The sequence below is a fragment of the Labrus bergylta genome, chromosome 5 (assembly GCF_963930695.1).
Source record: "Labrus bergylta chromosome 5, fLabBer1.1, whole genome shotgun sequence".
NCBI lineage: Eukaryota > Metazoa > Chordata > Actinopteri > Labriformes > Labridae > Labrus > Labrus bergylta.
The window spans coordinates 3856225-3874088 of record NC_089199.1 but is presented as its reverse complement, the minus strand read 5'-3'; the positions used below and the strand labels follow the sequence as shown (position 1 = coordinate 3874088).

The 17864-nt window shown below is 40.6% G+C and overlaps 1 protein-coding gene across 1 annotated transcript in view; it reads left to right on the top strand.

Moving 5' to 3' along the window:
* Window positions 1-17864, top strand: part of quo (quattro) — a 29512-nt gene that overhangs the window by 9684 nt on the left and 1964 nt on the right. The window contains exons 2-20 of the mRNA XM_065954581.1: window positions 1561-1758; window positions 2885-4415; window positions 5326-5529; window positions 5869-5992; window positions 7169-7262; window positions 8697-8783; window positions 8877-8993; window positions 10613-10711; window positions 10796-10944; window positions 11629-11767; window positions 11927-12049; window positions 12174-12371; window positions 12487-13472; window positions 13668-13917; window positions 14288-14377; window positions 14728-14952; window positions 15489-15659; window positions 16560-16737; window positions 17622-17738. Coding sequence (XP_065810653.1) covers window positions 1561-1758; window positions 2885-4415; window positions 5326-5529; window positions 5869-5992; window positions 7169-7262; window positions 8697-8783; window positions 8877-8993; window positions 10613-10711; window positions 10796-10944; window positions 11629-11767; window positions 11927-12049; window positions 12174-12371; window positions 12487-13472; window positions 13668-13917; window positions 14288-14377; window positions 14728-14952; window positions 15489-15659; window positions 16560-16737; window positions 17622-17738 — 5080 coding nt within the window. The remainder of the gene's footprint in view (window positions 1-1560; window positions 1759-2884; window positions 4416-5325; window positions 5530-5868; window positions 5993-7168; window positions 7263-8696; window positions 8784-8876; window positions 8994-10612; window positions 10712-10795; window positions 10945-11628; window positions 11768-11926; window positions 12050-12173; window positions 12372-12486; window positions 13473-13667; window positions 13918-14287; window positions 14378-14727; window positions 14953-15488; window positions 15660-16559; window positions 16738-17621; window positions 17739-17864) is intronic.

The following is a 17864-nucleotide window of genomic DNA, read 5'->3' as shown; positions in this document are numbered from 1 at the left end:
AATTCCAAATAAGCAAAAGCCAAGAAACATATATGTTTTATCATTCTGAAATTGCAGAGAACAACTGTGCAAGTCAAGGCCTTAATTGTCCACATTTCACACCCAGGGTAGTAACTTTCCAACACTGCCCCCCAACTGTGACCCCACAATTTACAGAACAGCTAAAAGCCATGACTGACTATAACTAAGCAACAATGAAACACATTCCATATTGTCTAAGACTTTTAAATTAATAAAAGAGTTGATCATGGATATTACAACTTTATAATTTGTCTTAAAATTTGAAGGCAGGCGATTTAGTTGAGTTTATTTAGTTAAGTTTATTAGGAATCTCCATTAGCTGCAGCTATACAACTACCTACACAGTGACTGTGTCATGACATCTCACACTTAAAATCAACATAACACTTATAAACAGGACAACATTCAATATAACAACTAACATCATCCGCATAACGTTACACTAACAGACGTGACAAAACAATAATAATATAACACAATAAGTACAGCTATCACTACCATCATTACAGTAATACTTTAACAATTCTGATTATCATTATTAGTTCAGTACTGGAAATGATCATTAGTAAGTACAACATACTAAGACTCCAAACCTAGTGGTTTCCACAGTCAATACTGAGCAACTGGAGGCTCACATGACTTGTTTTTACTGTGCACAAAACATACTGATTACATTAAAGGATACATGTACATAGACATATATACACAAATACACACGCACAAAAATAGACAGAAAGTGGTTTGATTCCAAAAATGCAGTTTCTAGGAAATTGGGGTGTACTTCTAAGAGTTATTGTCTGTACTCTTTTACTCTCCACTCTCCACTCTTTTTCACTCCTCCAACTGTGTCCATCTTTTTTCCAGTCACATAAGATTGAATGCCGCTTGTTTAACCTTGTCAAATCATATTTATGTACCCAATAAAATGAAAATGAATGTTGCTGGAATTTACAGAGGAAGTTAAAAAGCGATCCAATAAAGATTTGGACTGTATTCAACAGCTATTAAACAACAGCAACCAGGGTTTGAGTTTGAGGGCAGCGGTTTTGATAATAAGAGACATGATAGTTGGTAATGGAAGATTTGTTCTGACTAATTTAAGTATTACATTGTTCATGCACCTATGATGAAGGGACATTGCAATGGTCTTTGAAAAGAACATGCAGATCACACCACTTCTACTTCACCATCAGTTAATGCAAAGTAAATCATAATAACAGCAGCTTTATTTTTTATGTTTATAACTTGTGGATTGTTTTTTCATTGGATCTCTGCATTTGAGGTTTTTTGGTTTGATTGATCTCCTGTTGCTCTGTTGGGTGAGCATTTGAAAAACTTTGTTCCAATGGCTATTGGATGCAAAAATCACAAAAACTGTCAACAGTATTGCCTTTACTTTACTTTAGTTTACTTTTTGTGATCTGATGGGTTTTTATGGTTAAGTTGTTGCTGGTTTTTCCTGTTCTCTCTCTTCAGTATCGATGAAAATTATAAAACACAACCTCCTTTCACTTACCACCATTTCCTCTTGCCCTTTAGAATCCAGAATCTCTGGACTCGTCCATCCAGAGCGCCCTCTCGGCCCTCTTTCCGCCTTTTGATGCCACGGCGCCCATTGTCCTTAGCCAGCTGTTTCGCACTATTGAGGAACGTTACCACGGTGATGCGTTACAGTGCCTGCTGGACTTCCTCATCCCCTCCAAACACCTGCTGGAGAGTGTGCAACAGGCAGCATGTGTGAGTACCAGTACATTCAAATGCACTCATTCACCTTTTTACTGCTCCCTCTTAAGTGTTGCATTTGCACAAATCTTTTCTGACTTTCAAACATTTTAGTTTACACCTTATGTTTGTCAAGTTTTGTTGTTTTTATCAAAGGTAGCTGTAATTATGACATGTACACTCATACAAGACAATAAATACAACTTGTCTGAGAAATGTGAATTAGTCTTATGTTGACACTGTGGCACCACTCCCTCACTGCATCAGGTGCATTGCCACAATATGAGTCAGAAATTATACTTTCTTAAGCTTATATCACTAAGTCCATGGTGGATTAATGTTCATAAGTACTGATAAGAAAATATCAAATCACACCCTCTCATAATCTGCAGTGGAGCTCTGGTATCTAGTCTCCAAATTCAATCTAAACCCCACCTAAATCCCCCCAGAGACCCCGTCCTCACTAGACAAACCCACCAGCATAGTCGATGCATATACGACACATGCAAACTTATCCCTGGCTGTTTGTTATACATTACTTGTTTTTTTTTTGTGTGTTTTTTGTCATGCCTTGTCTATGTCTGATATTATTTTAAAGTCTTTTATTAGTCTTCCAACACTATGTGCAGTATGTTTTTTATTTAATTTTGCACACTTGTTTAAGCATCACATTATTAAAAGCAGTAAAACAACTCCACCATAGGAAACAAAAGAGTTATGATAAAACTGAAGATTAGTCTTAAGTTACCTTTAGTGTCAAAGTTTTCCGGTTGTCTATACATCCTTGATTACACTCAAATACTATTGTGAACGTGCTTATTATTCTTATTGTGTTTATTATTTAGCATACCTTTGATAACAACAATTTACCTGAATTTATGTCAAACTTTGGGTAAATGCTTGAGTGGTAGCTCAGTGTTTTTCTCTGACTTGATGGAAACATTAAATTTTTTATTACATTTTTGAAAAACACAGAAAGATAAAAATGGCCTTACATTTTTTGGATTCATTATTTTGTGTGGTTTTACTAAGAATCAGGATGTCCAATTTAGAAAAGTTCTTATTTAATGTGTAGTGGTACTCTACTCTGTACATTCACATACAAAATGAAACTGAAACAGTTCTCGTTTTATTTTCGTAGGCTGGATTCTCTGATGTGGTTTTCCGCTGTGAAGGCTGGCCCCTTTGTCTCCATGACAAAACTGTCATCCAGTTGGCTCCTGTGAACCCTCTGCTGCTGCGTCCTGGAGATTTTTATCTGCAGGTGGAACCTTTCGGGGACCAAGCCGCTCGCATCGTCCTCAAAAGTCTTCTGGAGGAGGGCTGTCGAGAAGTGGAGGAGACTCCAGTCCCTGAGACTTCCTACCCGTGCATTTTCACCGAAGAATGGCTGCAGGACCTCAATGAAGGGCGGCGTGGGACTCCTCTGTCACGCTGCTTACTTTGCACTGATCAAGGAGTGATCAAGTTAGCCTGGGCTGAAATCGCCATCCCTGAGTTCTTAGACAAGCCTAAAATGATACGCGCATATCGGGAAGCTCCTCCTGAACCGAAACAGACTTCAGTTCCTTCCCATTTCAACTCCTCCACCCTCCCAGTGGAAACCATTTTTCTTCCCTCGAAAGACAGGATGTCTGATTCTTTGAGACCTGCAGGCTCTTCTTCCAAACTCATCAAAATGGACCAGGCAAGACGACTTCCAAAGTCCTGCTCCAAACCTTTAATCAAACCAGTGGGTTGGGTTTCTCCCAACACCTGGGACAGACCCAGCTATCGAGAGATCGAAGGGGATTATGTAGACCTGGTGGATGTCGCCAAAGAGAAGGACCAACCAATTCCACCAACCGCAGTTTCATTCAAACCAGTCAGACCTCCTCCACCTGTACCACTTGGGAATCCCTTTGGACTCACGCTGCAGTTTGCAGAGGGGCCATGTATACCGTGCTGCCAGAAACAGCTGGGGCATGAGCACACTGAGGAAGACTTGAAGTGTCGCTATAGGGACTCGTATGTAGCAGCACTGAGAAACCCAGTCCCTTTTGAAAGAGGGAGTGTAGACCTCCTGACTGCCCTGGAGGAGGTTGGACTTGGAGAAGAGGTAGAAAAAATGTCTAAGGGTGCATTTGATGCGAAAAAACATGAACTTGGAAACCTTTGTAATCCCTGTAACAAACCCATGATGAGTGATGAGCTCTGCCAATACAGACACAAGCGTGAAATTAAACCAGAAATCCCTGCACACCATCTCAAAGACCCACTTCCTACAAGTTGTGAACCGCAAAACCTAATGAAGGAACCACCCGTGGTCTTAAAATCCACACCTGGTTTGAGCTACAGTCAGAAACTTCAGATGAAACTTATCTCCCACAAATCAGGATATAACCCTACTGCACATCCAGTGTCAGAAGAGTTTTTGGTGAACTGTCATGGCGACCTTAAGCCAAATGAAAATGTAGAGGTTGTGAAGCCATCAGGGAAACACAAAGTAAAGGTCAGGTCTCTGTCCACAGTGTCAGAAACCTCTAAAGGGAGTCCACCTCTCTACAAGCTTAACAACAGGAGCAACAGTGATATCTGCCCTGAAACAATCAGCAGCATGATGCAATGTAAGAGAGGGGAAATGTTGGATCAGGTGACTCAGAAGCTGGACCGGAGGAAGTCTCCTAAAAAAGGTGAGCAGACAAGTTATGGCAGATCTACTTGTTTGATACAATCTTTTCTTTTTAACTCACCAGCCACACACAAAGTATTGTTTTTACAGCACACACAACCATTTATCATGATCTGATGCTCTCAATGCTTTGAAGGCTGCTTGAAACTGGACCGTGACCTTGCATGCTTCGGGGAAAGCAGATCATAAAGGCTCTTTGGAAAAAGGGTTCAGAGTTCACAGAGCAGTCTTTGGGTATGATCTTCCTCATGGGATACTCCCACTGCTGTCTTTGGGTTCTCCGGCAACTTATCCCCTTTACAGAGGGAGTGAACGGAAATAGCATGCTGCACCCCCAAAGAAAAGAAGGGCCTGAACTCAGTGGGTGAAAAAAAAGAGAGAGCAACATTCCTCTGATGTAGAGAGACAGAATAACATGCGAGAAAGAGGTTCCTGCATCCTCTGTACTCACTGGCATGTACCCTCATGCCCTCAGAGGGGCATGTGGAGGTCTTGACTGGAGACATGCTTGTCATGGCCTATTAGTGAAGGGGAAAAGGGAGAGTACAGGCGAGGCTTTGTTAGCTCTAAGGAGAGGCCAATTAGGATGTCTGAAATCAAAGTCAGGCTTAGTAGCCGGGCCACCGCAGTGTTTTGTGTCCAGTGTTTGGAGGCTGTCTGCCCACAGATGTTCAGCTGCAACCATGTTGATAGAGGACTAGGAAGAGAGATGGATGAAAAAATATGAATAATTAGCAATAATGAACCAAATAAGGTGGTTTAAGAAATCCATGATTTAGAGTGAGCAAAAGGAAAACTCTGATGGATTCACAGAATACATGTTTGCTAACATTGTCTTGCAATGCTTCAGTTATAATTTGATACTTTCGGTTTTCTTTGAAACAACTGTATTTGTGTTTACTGATTTTCAGACTCTCAGTCATGTAGGAGTGATACTCCCCCCACTACAGATGGACCGGACTCACAGCTCCATAATTCGAAGACAGAAAAACCATCTTCTCCAGCAGTTCGAAATCTGTCTGCAAGTTCTGACTCGACACACTCCCTACAAACAGAACAATCGAGTTTCAGCCACATCAGTGGTCTGCTTGAACTGGGCATTGTTTGTCTGCCAGGTACTTGATAAATCATAACCCCGCCACTTAACCCAATCATCTCTGTTAGTAGTCGCACTACTGTCTACTTAACGACTTTCATGGTATTTTTCATCAAAAGATAATTTGATTTTGAGTCCATCATGTAACATCATGAACTCATCTTTGACCTAGACAAAATTCTAGACAAAATTACAACTCAGCCAGACCTTGAAAAGTCCTTCAACTCCATGTTATTCAGTGACTTTGATTTGAAACAGAGCTCAGCAAAAATGTTCATTTTGTCTTTTGTCCAAGTGCTAAAGAGGGGATTTTGTTTACTTGTTCTGTTTGAAAAACAATTGTTCTGTAACCCATCAGGCAGCAGGGACAGGACAGGCAGGGCAGTGGTGGAGGTCCATGCTGGAAGACAGGAGTGGAAATCCCCTCTTGTGTCTGCCCAGAGTCTTTGTGAACTACTGCTCTACTTACACTCCATACTAAGGTAATGAAAAACAATAGCAACAAGGTGTCTCTATATCAAAACCTTTGAGAGATCTAAGTCATAATATTGTGGGAGTCATATTCATATTGAGTATGGGGGGGATATTCTTCCAAGCAGAAGAAGCTTTTGTTGTTGTCCCAAGTGTGTTGGTATGTAATAAAAGATCTGACCACAAGAGGGCAGCAGAGCACCAACTGAAACATTTTCATTATCTAGACTAAAGTGTAGGTGTCCAACATAGGGTGTGAGGTACCCTGGGGGGGGGGGGACCAGGGATCTCGGGGGGAGAAAGACGCTTTGTTCTGAGGTTGTCATGACAACACACTTACTTGATCAGGTAGGTCTTTTGTTAAGAACACTTGTGTGCAGACATATTTCAATGGGATGTTAAGAGAAAAAGTGTTACACTTATACATGTAAAGAGACATTTATCAATGGTAAACACAATAATGACAAAAATTAATGTTAAAATAGATTTTTTTTCATTGAGTCTGGGGGCAGCTTTAACTTAGATACAGGGAGGAGGGGCTCAAAGGAAAAGAGTTTGGGAACCACTGATCTAGAGGAGAACAATATGATGCAAACTTGTAGATCCAGACTTAATGATCCAATTGGGTAATCTCTTCAACATTGTATTGAATAAAGAATCACGATATTACAAACTGAAAGGTTGCAAAATATCCCATTTTAAGATCAGCTGGCAGCAGCGCTGACCTGTGCTGACCCTCTGCCAGACTGGTGTCAAAGCACAGCACTTAGAGGTCTTCTTACAAACACTCAGAAAGTGTTGTTTGTTTATACTGGGTTTAATGGAGTCTTTGAAGTTCAGAAAAAGCCATTTCACCAGAGTTTGGCCTTCCCCTGTCCCCACTCAAGGGCCATACCACAACAGAGCGTAGCCAGGCAGGCTGCCAGCTGTCTGCTATGCAGCGTATCGCTAGACTTAGCAGCCGTGTCTGATGAGGGCTCATCCAAGAGGGACCCAAGAAAAGGTCATTAGGAGGAGTGTGTGAGGGCATGAACGTGTGGAAAAGGATGTGTGAAAGAAGAGCGTGTGGGTTTCAGAAAGAGAGAGAAAAAAAGTAAACAAAGACTAGGGTGTGGAATAAGTTGGTAATACTAGAAGTAATAAAGTGAACATGTCTAAATGCACACTAACCGTCATTGTTTTCGTAGGAAAGAAGTTCAAGAATTGGGAATGACGTTGGTCATCAATGCCAGGAAAAAGCCTCCCTCACTTCATTTCTACAAAGCTCTGCTGATGGCCCAGGTTAGAAAAACAAACGTGCATGCACACGTCAGAATCAGCATACTGGATGTGCAAAAACACAATCACACACAGACCATGTCATCAGATTCACAGAGGAGGGAAATTATAACAGGATTAGTCATGTGTGTCTTTTTTAATTTATTAAACCAGGAGAACCTCATTGAGATTAAGAACCTAATCTGCAAGAGTGTCCTGGCCAAGAGGGGGCAGCAGCACAACAAAGAGTTACAGACATAAAACACAGAGTAATTACAAACACAGTTTAACATGTCCTGAGTCACAGAGCAGGAAGTCATCAGTCAAAGCATCTACAACCTGAAGCATCTTCCTCACACACCTTCAATCTACTTTTAAAATGATTTAAAGAGACAAGCTCCCCCAGACACAGATCATCCTGCAGGAGATTCCAGGAGCAGGAGCAGCGTACCTGAAACTCCTTTTCCCCATTTCAAGACGCACTTTGGGAACAGAAAAAAACAACACGTTTTGTGTCTTCCAGCACTTTTCACATGAATACAGTTACACAAGTACGCGGGAAGAAGGTTAAGTAAAGCCTTATAAATAAGGACATGTCAGTGAGTTTGTCTACGCTGAGACGATACAGCCCAGCTGACTCGATCATACAGAGTACAACGATGAGTCAGGGCCCTGAGATTTGTTATGAATCTCAATGCACCATGATATACAGTACCCAGAGATGTTAGGCACTGAGAAGATGCATGCACATATAAAACATCACCATGATCAATCAGGGTCATGAAAGTAGCAGCAACAATTTGTTATTTTAAAGGCTTAAAGGCTTTATATGCGATTTTTCACACTTAGCCTACATTTTTTGAGTCCTGTCTTCAGTTTGTTTATATCACCGGGACGGCCGGCTGACTCCTCCCCTCATGTATAAAAGTTGTTTAATTGAGGGACTAGAGAAAAGAAGAATAACATACTGTACTCACTGCTTAACTGTGTTTCTAGATCACACTCATTTCAGGTGAATTTACAAGAAGATACGAGCATAATAAAGATCGCTAGCATTAGCATGCTAACAAGTTGTTTTGGTTTCATGCTGGTGCTCAAGGGCGACATCTGCTGGATCAAAAAAATCACATATAAAGCCTTTAAACTTCGTTACAAGTTGCTGAATATGAAGCTTGAAAGACAGAGTATCAGCAATTACGAATCCAAGGTATTTATAAGATGATACAGACTCCATCACATCACCTTGAGATGTAAGTAAATGTGCGATATTTTGGTGGCAAAGACATACTAAGGGGTTTCTATTACTGTAGGTGGGTCACATCTTTTCCTACAGTGAAGATAAATGGAGATTTTGATTAAAGGAGACACTAATCTAGCAACAGTGCAATTTATGTCAAATAATAAACATTTAAGTCCGTTCTGATTTTTTGTCTTTAACCTACTTAACCCTCTCTACAGGAGCAAGCTCTCCATGCTGTCCACAGTATCGTGATGCTGGTAGATAAAGACACTTGTCCTCGACCTGAAAAACAGCCAGGGTTACAGGTCAGAACATACATTCCTTTACTCTGATTTGACGCTATTGAAGAACATTTTTTTCTATATTCATAATTGGCCCGTTGTCTCTCTCTCTGTAAGATGGACACGGTGTCATCCATGAAAGCCCTCAACAAGACAGTGGAGGCCTCACAGCTGACCTCTGACCTGGGAGGGACCTTCACTTACAGTCACACAGATTGGCTGCAGTTCCATCAGGTAATGAACTTTAAATCTGTATTTACAGGAATGCTTGCAGCTGTGATAGCACAGCCCACCCTTGCTTTGTTTAACTGGAGTTTCCACAGAACTGCAGTTCTGTGGAGTTTCCACAGAACTGCAGTTCAACACATCATCCGTGAGTGAGTCAGGGGAGGATGTGGTCATAGGGAGAGATTCATTAGTTTATTCACTTCATGCAAATATTACTGATCGTTAAAAGGGGGTTCATATTTTATCATTTCTCATACCACCTTGATCTCTAATCTTTCAGGCTCAGATGCACCAAGAAGCAGGTCGACGTCATGTGAATACATACATTGTTAAAGAGTAATTTAACAGGAGTGATCTTCATATCAGTCAGCTTACAGTTTTAACCAAATTAAGCACAATAATAATAATAACCAACAACAGTTATAGCTCCATAAAAAAACCTTTCTATGTACAATAATAGCACAGTGTTCTTGTCTTGTGCACATTAGAGCATTAACCTTCAGGTCAGAGTGAGGCAGCAGAAGTTTGTTATGTAAACCAGGGCTTCTAATGCTGAGGTCAGCAGCCTATCTGGATGTAGAATACATCTGGGGGGGAGTACAAGAATGCAGATAAATGATACAGTACATACCATTTTCTGCCAAAGACATCATGTTTTTGTTTTTCCTGGTGTAGATCCATTTGGTTTGAGGGTTTCAGGATATTTGTTAATCTTCAGGCTCCTAAAAATGAAACAATCAAAGAAGAAAAAACATTATCTATCAGATATCAGAGATATCAATCAATCAATCAATCAATCAATCAATCAAACTTTATTTATATAGCACCTTTCAGACAAATTAAATTGCAGTTCAAAGTGCTTTACAAGAGTGCAGAAAAGTTATTGATGAAAAAGGGGTTCATAAAATCATAGAAAGACTAATGCACACCAATAAGAATAAAAAAAATATGTATAAAAATGATAAAAAATAAAATGCGACACATAAAAGCAATAAGATATTAAAATTAATACCTAGGAGAAGAATATTTAAAATTGTAGTAGGATAAAAAAAGACAATACAATAATGTTAAAAGATTTGAATTTATATAAAGCACTTTATAAAAGCCAGACTGAATAAATGAGTTTTAAGACTGCAAATTCTCGGCTCCTCTTAGACCCTCAGGAAGGTTGTTCCACAGTCTCACATATATGTGACCTGTGACAATTTTACTTTTTTTGCCTTTCATGAAAGAACAGCGAAAGAGACACTGAAAACATTCATAGAAAAAGTAGGACAGGACATGCAGCAAAAGGCCGATGGTCAAACTCAGGGGGTCACACTCCCCAAATGTTGGTAAGGGGACACACTGATGTATACAAATGGACAGTCCTGAGGCATGACTTCATGCAGTAGTTACAATCATCATGGTATCATGATACAGTTGTTAAGATCAGACTCCCCCTGCTATAGCCAGTAGCATACTGAGGTCAGTCCGCTGTGCATGTTGTCATCCCTGGGATAATAATCAGAGTGACCCTTATATAATATCTCAGTAGGTTTGCTCTTTGGTATGTCCATTCAGCTACATAGGACAGATAACTTTGTTATTCACTTCAACTTAATCATACATTTAATACATTTCAGAGGCTGCTGTCTTTCATGACTGACCTGCGGGGGGCAGACTACTTGTTGCAGAAGGCCATCAAGAAGGTGGATGGCAGCAAAACAATGGACTCTCCACAGGTGAAATGAAACAGCAGAGTGTCATGTTAATTCATTAGTGTCAGCCATGTTGACTTTACGTTAATTATTCTCTTTCTTTTACAGGAGGTGCAGCAGTGCATCCATGAACAGAGGGCCTCGATGAAAGAGGTGCTGGAAGACACTCGACTGGTCACTCTGCAGAGGGAGGGAGGGGCTTTGCTCGCCAGAATGAGAAAAGAGGAGTTCAGGTTCCCACAGTCTGAAGACTACAGGTATGACATCATACGGTCTATCTTCTGATTCTCTCCTTTATGAGTGTGTGATGCAATAGGAGGTGTAATAAGCCATCAGGAATATAATCATCAGTGTTGGTAGGTGGACTAAGATTGTTCATTCATAGTATATGATCACTTTATAATGTGTGGATTCATTATTACTGACTGAACTACAGAAAAAAGTTAGATAAAGAGTAGTTTTCCTCCAACCTGACCTGCAATATTCACACTGCCTCGGATCATTTATGCACATTTATCGACAATAATCTGAAAGTGTACGTACAGTTCTCTAACAATACAAGATCACCTGAACACATTTTTTACACAGTGACATTACTTCTATTGCTTCAGTAAAAAAATGTGCACACTTCTTTTAATAATAATTAAAATGGATCATTCTGTTTCAAATCTCTGTATGTTTTAGGGCTGTTCTTCAAACAGATGCACTTGATCTTAGATTATCATTCACACTGAAAACCAACAGAAACAGGTGGATAACGATATGGTTTATTCCAGAAATGTTTTTGTTTTTTTTAATATTTGAGGGATTTATGTGTGCATGGCCCTCAATTAGTTTTGAACAAAAATTCCTCCCTCCATAGTGCAATTGAAGTGAAATTAAAACGGCTTATATTGATGTCTGGTGTTGTATGTGACTTCACTGTTTTATATTTGATGCAGAGATGCTCTGGAGGCAGTGACCAGTCTGTATAACCAGGTGGAGGAGAAGCTTCACACACTGGTGATGAGATCAAACGAGTCTCTGCAGCAGCTGGAGTTCCTCTTCAGACTCAGAGATACGGAGGCTAAAATGAGCACGGTAGGACTACATACAGTTAAAGTATATATGAAAATATGTGTTGGAACAGCTGAGATCCATTAGCTTGGTTGATCTGAAAAAAAAAAAAAAAAGATGCTAGGAGCTTGCCAAGATATGCCGGTAATCCAACATTGCATAATACTTTCTTACATCTTTCAGACGGGGATGTGGTTTAATACGGAGGGCGAGCAGAGACTAAAGGACTCTTACGCAACAGGCGATACCCTGGTGTGCACTGAAAAGGCCTTGCAGCAGTTTGATCTGTTTCTTAAAGAGTCTAAGGTATCAGAGCAATATTACAAGAACTATATATAAAAAAAGAAAAGTTGCACCCATTTGGAAATATGTGATTCTAAACTTAAGTTAAAACAATAAAATCTCTTGGGTTTCTGTTCCTTTGTCTCAGGAGAAGCAGCAGCAAGCCTTGACCCTAGTGACGCAGGCAGAGGGAATAGTCGCCCTAAGTGATTCCAGTCCTGCAGTAGATATTTTTCGGACCCTGATCAGCACTTTCAAATCCAACATGGATGATTTTACTTTGCGGGCAGAACAGAGATTCAAAGATCTGAAGACACTGATGCATGTGCACCACTTCTGTGCACAGGTTTGTGCTTCACATGTTTTCAATAATCGAAGATATCTTGTTTAAGTCTGTTACTTTCTTGTCTACATATTTCTGACTGATTTGGTTAAAATCACTTTCTTTCTCTCTTCTCAAGGCTTCTGCTCTGGCCAAAGAATGCAGTAGTTTTCTGGAGAAGGTAGAGCCGGGGTGTTACTCCGCTCAGACCCTGAGCACACTCCAGATGTATGAGGAGAGATTAGGTGATGAATTCTCCACCCCACACTTCCAGGCAGTGAAAGCGCAGGCCGCTGCCGTGGGATCAGGGGCGTCATGGGGGATAAGAGTGTGGAATGCAGCCTGGGTGTTACGCCAAGAAGTCAGACGGCGTCTTGAGGAGATGCAGAAGAATGAGAAAGGCGTAGATAAAAACCAGATCCAACAGAGCACAGCTGTAAATCCTCAAGGGAAAGATGGGGGCGCTGAGAAGATGGAGAAAAGGAGAGAGGTGGGGGAGGATGAAAGCTCTGTGACCGAGCAGCTAACTTCTCAGACAGGGGCAGATGTCTCAGATAGAGAAGGAATGACCACTACTGCTGAACCAATCCACCACTGTTTAAAACCTGACTCAACATGGAGTGGAGAAGAAGAATCCCAAACACAAAAATCACCCAAATCACTGGTTAAAAAGGATCAAATGTCTCCTATTACTCCACAAACAAACCACTGGAGTCCAGATACCAAACAGAGGCCAAGAGAGCACCTCAGCGAGGCAGATCTGAGGAGTGCAGACCCGGCTGAAGGGGGCAATGATTTTCCAAAACACCAACCTTTGGGTCGTTCCCGGAGCGAGGGCTCGTGTGTGAGCTCTCACTTGTCGATTCTTTCTGGCTTTTTACCTTTGAATGTGAGACACAAACACTGTCAGATCAAGGCACCACCGCTGGAACCAAATCTGCAGCTCGTCCAAAATCTGCCCGTTTCCCAGAACGAGAGTTTACCGTCAGGAAACCTGAGCTGGGAGTCAAAAAGAGACAGCAGTGAGGCGGGTGACGGATGTAAAGACTCCAACCGGGGCCCTAAAGACTTCAAGTCCCGAGAGACATTACTCACACCAACAGAGAACAATGGCGACAATGTTTTGTAAGTAATGCCGTTCTCTTTTTGCCGTAATCCAAAGTTCAGTTAGATGCTGTCCAGAACATTACACATTACAAAGGTTTCACTGTTAAACAACACCGTTCCCTCCTTACAAATATATAATGTCAAACTGTATGAAATAATCAAATCAAATCACTTATTTCACATTTCTACCTTTCCTACTTTCCTTTCCTTCAGGAAACTGCGGAGGATCATGGAGGAGCTGCTGTCCACAGAGAGGGAGTACGTGAAGGCTCTGGGTTACATTCGAGAGCACTACTTCCCCGAGTTGGAGAGGGCCGACGTTCCTCAGGACCTCAGGGGCCAGAGGGGGAGCATCTTCGGTAACTTAGAAAAACTCCATGACTTTCACCGGCATCATTTCCTGAACGAGTTGGAGAGCAGTGTGAACGAACCCTTCAGGGTGGGACGCTGCTTTCTGAGACATGTGGGTACAACCGGTGATATGAGTTTTGGTTTGCAGGTGTGTTGCAGATTTCTAAACCTGTGCAGCTGTTGTTTTGTAACCAGGTTTTTGTCTGATGTCAGCATCTGTAATGATGGGTAGCAGGGTATGGTTTCCTGTTTTAGACTTAACACAGAGATAACTTGGCTAAATCGCTTGTTAGCAAAAGCCCTTCCAGATGTGTCCTGACTGTGGAATGATGTCATCAGCATCCCAGGAATTATTCAACAGATTCTGTAGTGGGAAGTTAATTTCATACTGCTGTGTTGTCTGCACTTTTTTTTGTGATACATGCATTTTGTTGTTGTTGTTGTTGTGATAAACATGTTGTTTTTATCCCTTTTTATTTCAGAAGGAGAACTTCGCTTTGTATGCCCTTTACAGCAAGAACAAACCGCAGTCTGACTGTCTTCTCATCAATCATGGACAGGCTTTCTTCAAGGTGAGAACCATTTCCAGCCTCCCTTTGCTCTCCTTTTATTTCTCCTCTTTAAACCACATCACAAACTTTTTAAACAGCCAACAATCTTTGCAACCAATGAGCCTTGCTTCAAGAAATGGTTAACTCAGAGAAATGACATACTAATGAAGTCAAATCACTTTCTCTTAACTTGTTTATTTCCAATAATGCATTTCTGTTCACCACTTATACTCTTAATAGATTACTGCACACCCTCGTAACAGCAGTTTGTTTTCCAACTCAGCACTTAGCATCATCCTGATGGCTTTAGCAGTACACATAGTTAGCCCTGGTGCAGACTAAAACTGTGACCCGTCTCCTTAATCCATCAGCAAAAGCAGCAGATGCTGGGGGACAAGATGGATCTGTGCTCGTATCTGCTGAAGCCTGTGCAGCGGATCAGTAAGTACAGCCTGCTGCTGCATGACATGATGAGAGAGTGTGGACCGGGACAAACCAGAGAGCTGGCTGAGGTCAAGGCCGCTCTGGAGGTCATCCATTTCCAGCTTCGCCATGGCAACAACCTACTAGCAATGGACGCCATCCGCCAGTGTGATGTAAGTTTGTTTTGTTTAACGTATGTGTGATTTTATAACCAAACCTTCAAATAGAGGAGGATTTCATGTCTTATATACAGTTCATACATATACAGGTAAACTGTGTACATAGCATGTACTATAGAGTGATGAGAATGAGTGGAGCAACACATCTGGAACCTCTCCAGTGATAATAAAAGCTGAGTTGAGAAACAGGTACTAACAAGAAATTTCTTTGTAAAATGATGATGAGTCAAGTGAGGAGTGAAACATCTTTCTTTGGCATTGGATTTGTTTAGTCATCATTATCAATTTGACGGGATTGAAGAAAAGAGTAGAGCCAAAGAATGTTTTATTTCATTTTGAATCTTTGTCATGAGATGGAGTGGGAGTAGGGTGATGGTGGGCTGGCGCTCTTTAATCTTGAGAGCCAAGATGAAGGGAATAAATTTGGAGTTTTGATGGCTGTTCAAAATGTTAAAGATGTTTTTCGTAAATTTCCCTTGCTTTTGATTAACCATGCAGAGTTCAGTGAGTTCTTCTTTTGTGACCTGCAGGTGAACTTGAAGGAGCAGGGTCAAGTCATACGTCAGGACGAGTTCTTGGTAACGTTCAGGAAGAAAAAATGTTTCCGCCACATTTTCCTCTTTCAAGAACTCATCCTCTTTAGCAAGACCAGGAGGACAGATGTAGGAAATGACACCTATATCTACAAACAGTCATTCAAGGTACACATATGACCACATACTCAGTCTTTGTGTGCAGTTCAAATGAATTACTGTGTATCAGAATGCTGCAGAGAAAAAGACCCAGTATTACAACTACCACAGCCTATTATAACAAGTCAGTACATGATGACTTCCTACATACGTATGCATGATGCAACTTTAAATGACTTTTGTCTGCTGGTACATTTACTCATCGTGTACAAAGAAAATGTACGTTTCCGTTGTTTGTCACAATTTGAATTTGAAATCACAAAACGAGGCGACTGGAAAAAAACGACAACTGACTCTGAACTTTTGTCCTCATTCCAAACATTAGAGTGACTTTAAGATTAAGATTAAGGTTAACTTTATTGTCCCAGTGGGAAATTTGTCTTGGACTTCACAGTGCTCTCTGATGCAGTAGCAAATTAACAAAAATACATTAATTCATCATCAAAACATGTCAGTTAAATAGTCATTCAATTCCACAAAAGTGAATTACTAAAACCATAAATATGTAATAGTTAAGAAGAAGAGACACAACTGAAAACAAAGCAAACCATTCATAGTACATTTCCTTCATTTGACTTTTCCACAATAGCATGAGGGTATGGGTGAGACAAAAACATCAAAAAAAAAACATTAACACCATAAGCTTCAAAAAAGCACCACCAGTCGCTAATAGAACGCTAATAACAATGTGGCCATGGCTCCATTTGTAATATTTATAATATACAATAATATATAGTATAATAATTATAAATAATATACTCCAGATAGCTGTTCTACCAATTTTTTATTTATTTATTAATTCTTTTGCTCAACAGTTCCGCAATATTTATTATAACGGGCCTCCTGATGCACTGCATAACACCCAATAACAAAAGTGACAATAGTGTGTTTGTCTTTATTTATATTTAGACATCAGATGTAGGCATGACCCAAAACAGCGGTGACAGCGGCCTGTGCTTTGAGATCTGGTTCAGGAAGAGGAAAACACAGGACACATACACGCTTCAGGCCGTTAGCCGAGAGGTGAAGGAGGCCTGGACCAAAGACCTGGAGCGGATCCTGTGGGAGCAGGCAGTACACAACAGAGGTACTGAAACATACACATTAACGCTTCAAAACATACACACTCTATGACTCCAGACTGGAAAAGGTTCATCCTTAAGCAACAGATAATTCCTTTTATGTGTATAAAATATCATATGCATTGAAACCCTAAGCAGACATGCGTCCATACATTTATATACGTAATAAAAAGTCATTTCTGGTTGTTGTTTTTTTTCTCGGGATCTTGACTTATTCATCTCATATCCCCACAAAACAAACAGAAGAGGGCTTAAATGATGTCATCAGTGTGGGCAGTGACAGCATGGGAGGTCCTGGTCTGGTCAATCACAGTGACCATCCTATTGTTTTGTTTTCAAGATCCACAGATCCAGTAGTAGAGAGCGAGAGAGAGAACAAGTGAAGCTATCCTGAAATAACGAGAAAAATAATTTGAGATCACGAGAAAATAACTGAAAAGAAGTCATTATCACGTACAAACATAATAAATAAAATGTACAGACGCTTGGGGCTTCCATATATAAAGACTCATTGAGTCTGTTTGGAAGGCTACTTAATGTCAAAGTTGATAGTGTTTATAACAGCACTATGGATAATGTGTCAGATGAATGTAACAGAAGCTCACTGATAAAGCCTGGATTGTTCAGCATATAAATATTTACAATGCCTCTATCTGCAGACATGACTATGTTTGGCAACTCCTGGTAACAGATAATGGTAGATGAAAGGAGTTTACATTTCATGACTTTTTAAAAGCCGTGTTTGATAAAGCTGAACTGTTAAAAAATATATCATGTTTGCCTTTACAAAGTCTGCTACAGTTCCTCCTAAATGTTTTCATTAACTTCAGTGTCACATCTGAAATGTGATGTGTTTTCAAGCTAATCATTTTGGGATGTGTTTATTTAGAGGTCCGTATGCAGGAGAGAGTCTTCATGGGTATTGGGAACAAGCCTTTCATGGATATCCAGCCCAGTGATGCAGCGATCCATGACAGAGCCGTCAACTATGTTCAAATGGGAAGAGGTGAAACCTATCCACCTAATTATACTTTATTTTCATTGTACTGGTCTGCAGATACTGTGAAATTTAACGTCCCACTTTGGCTATTTCGGTGTGTCCCATTTCCTCTCCTAAAACCTATTCTCACCT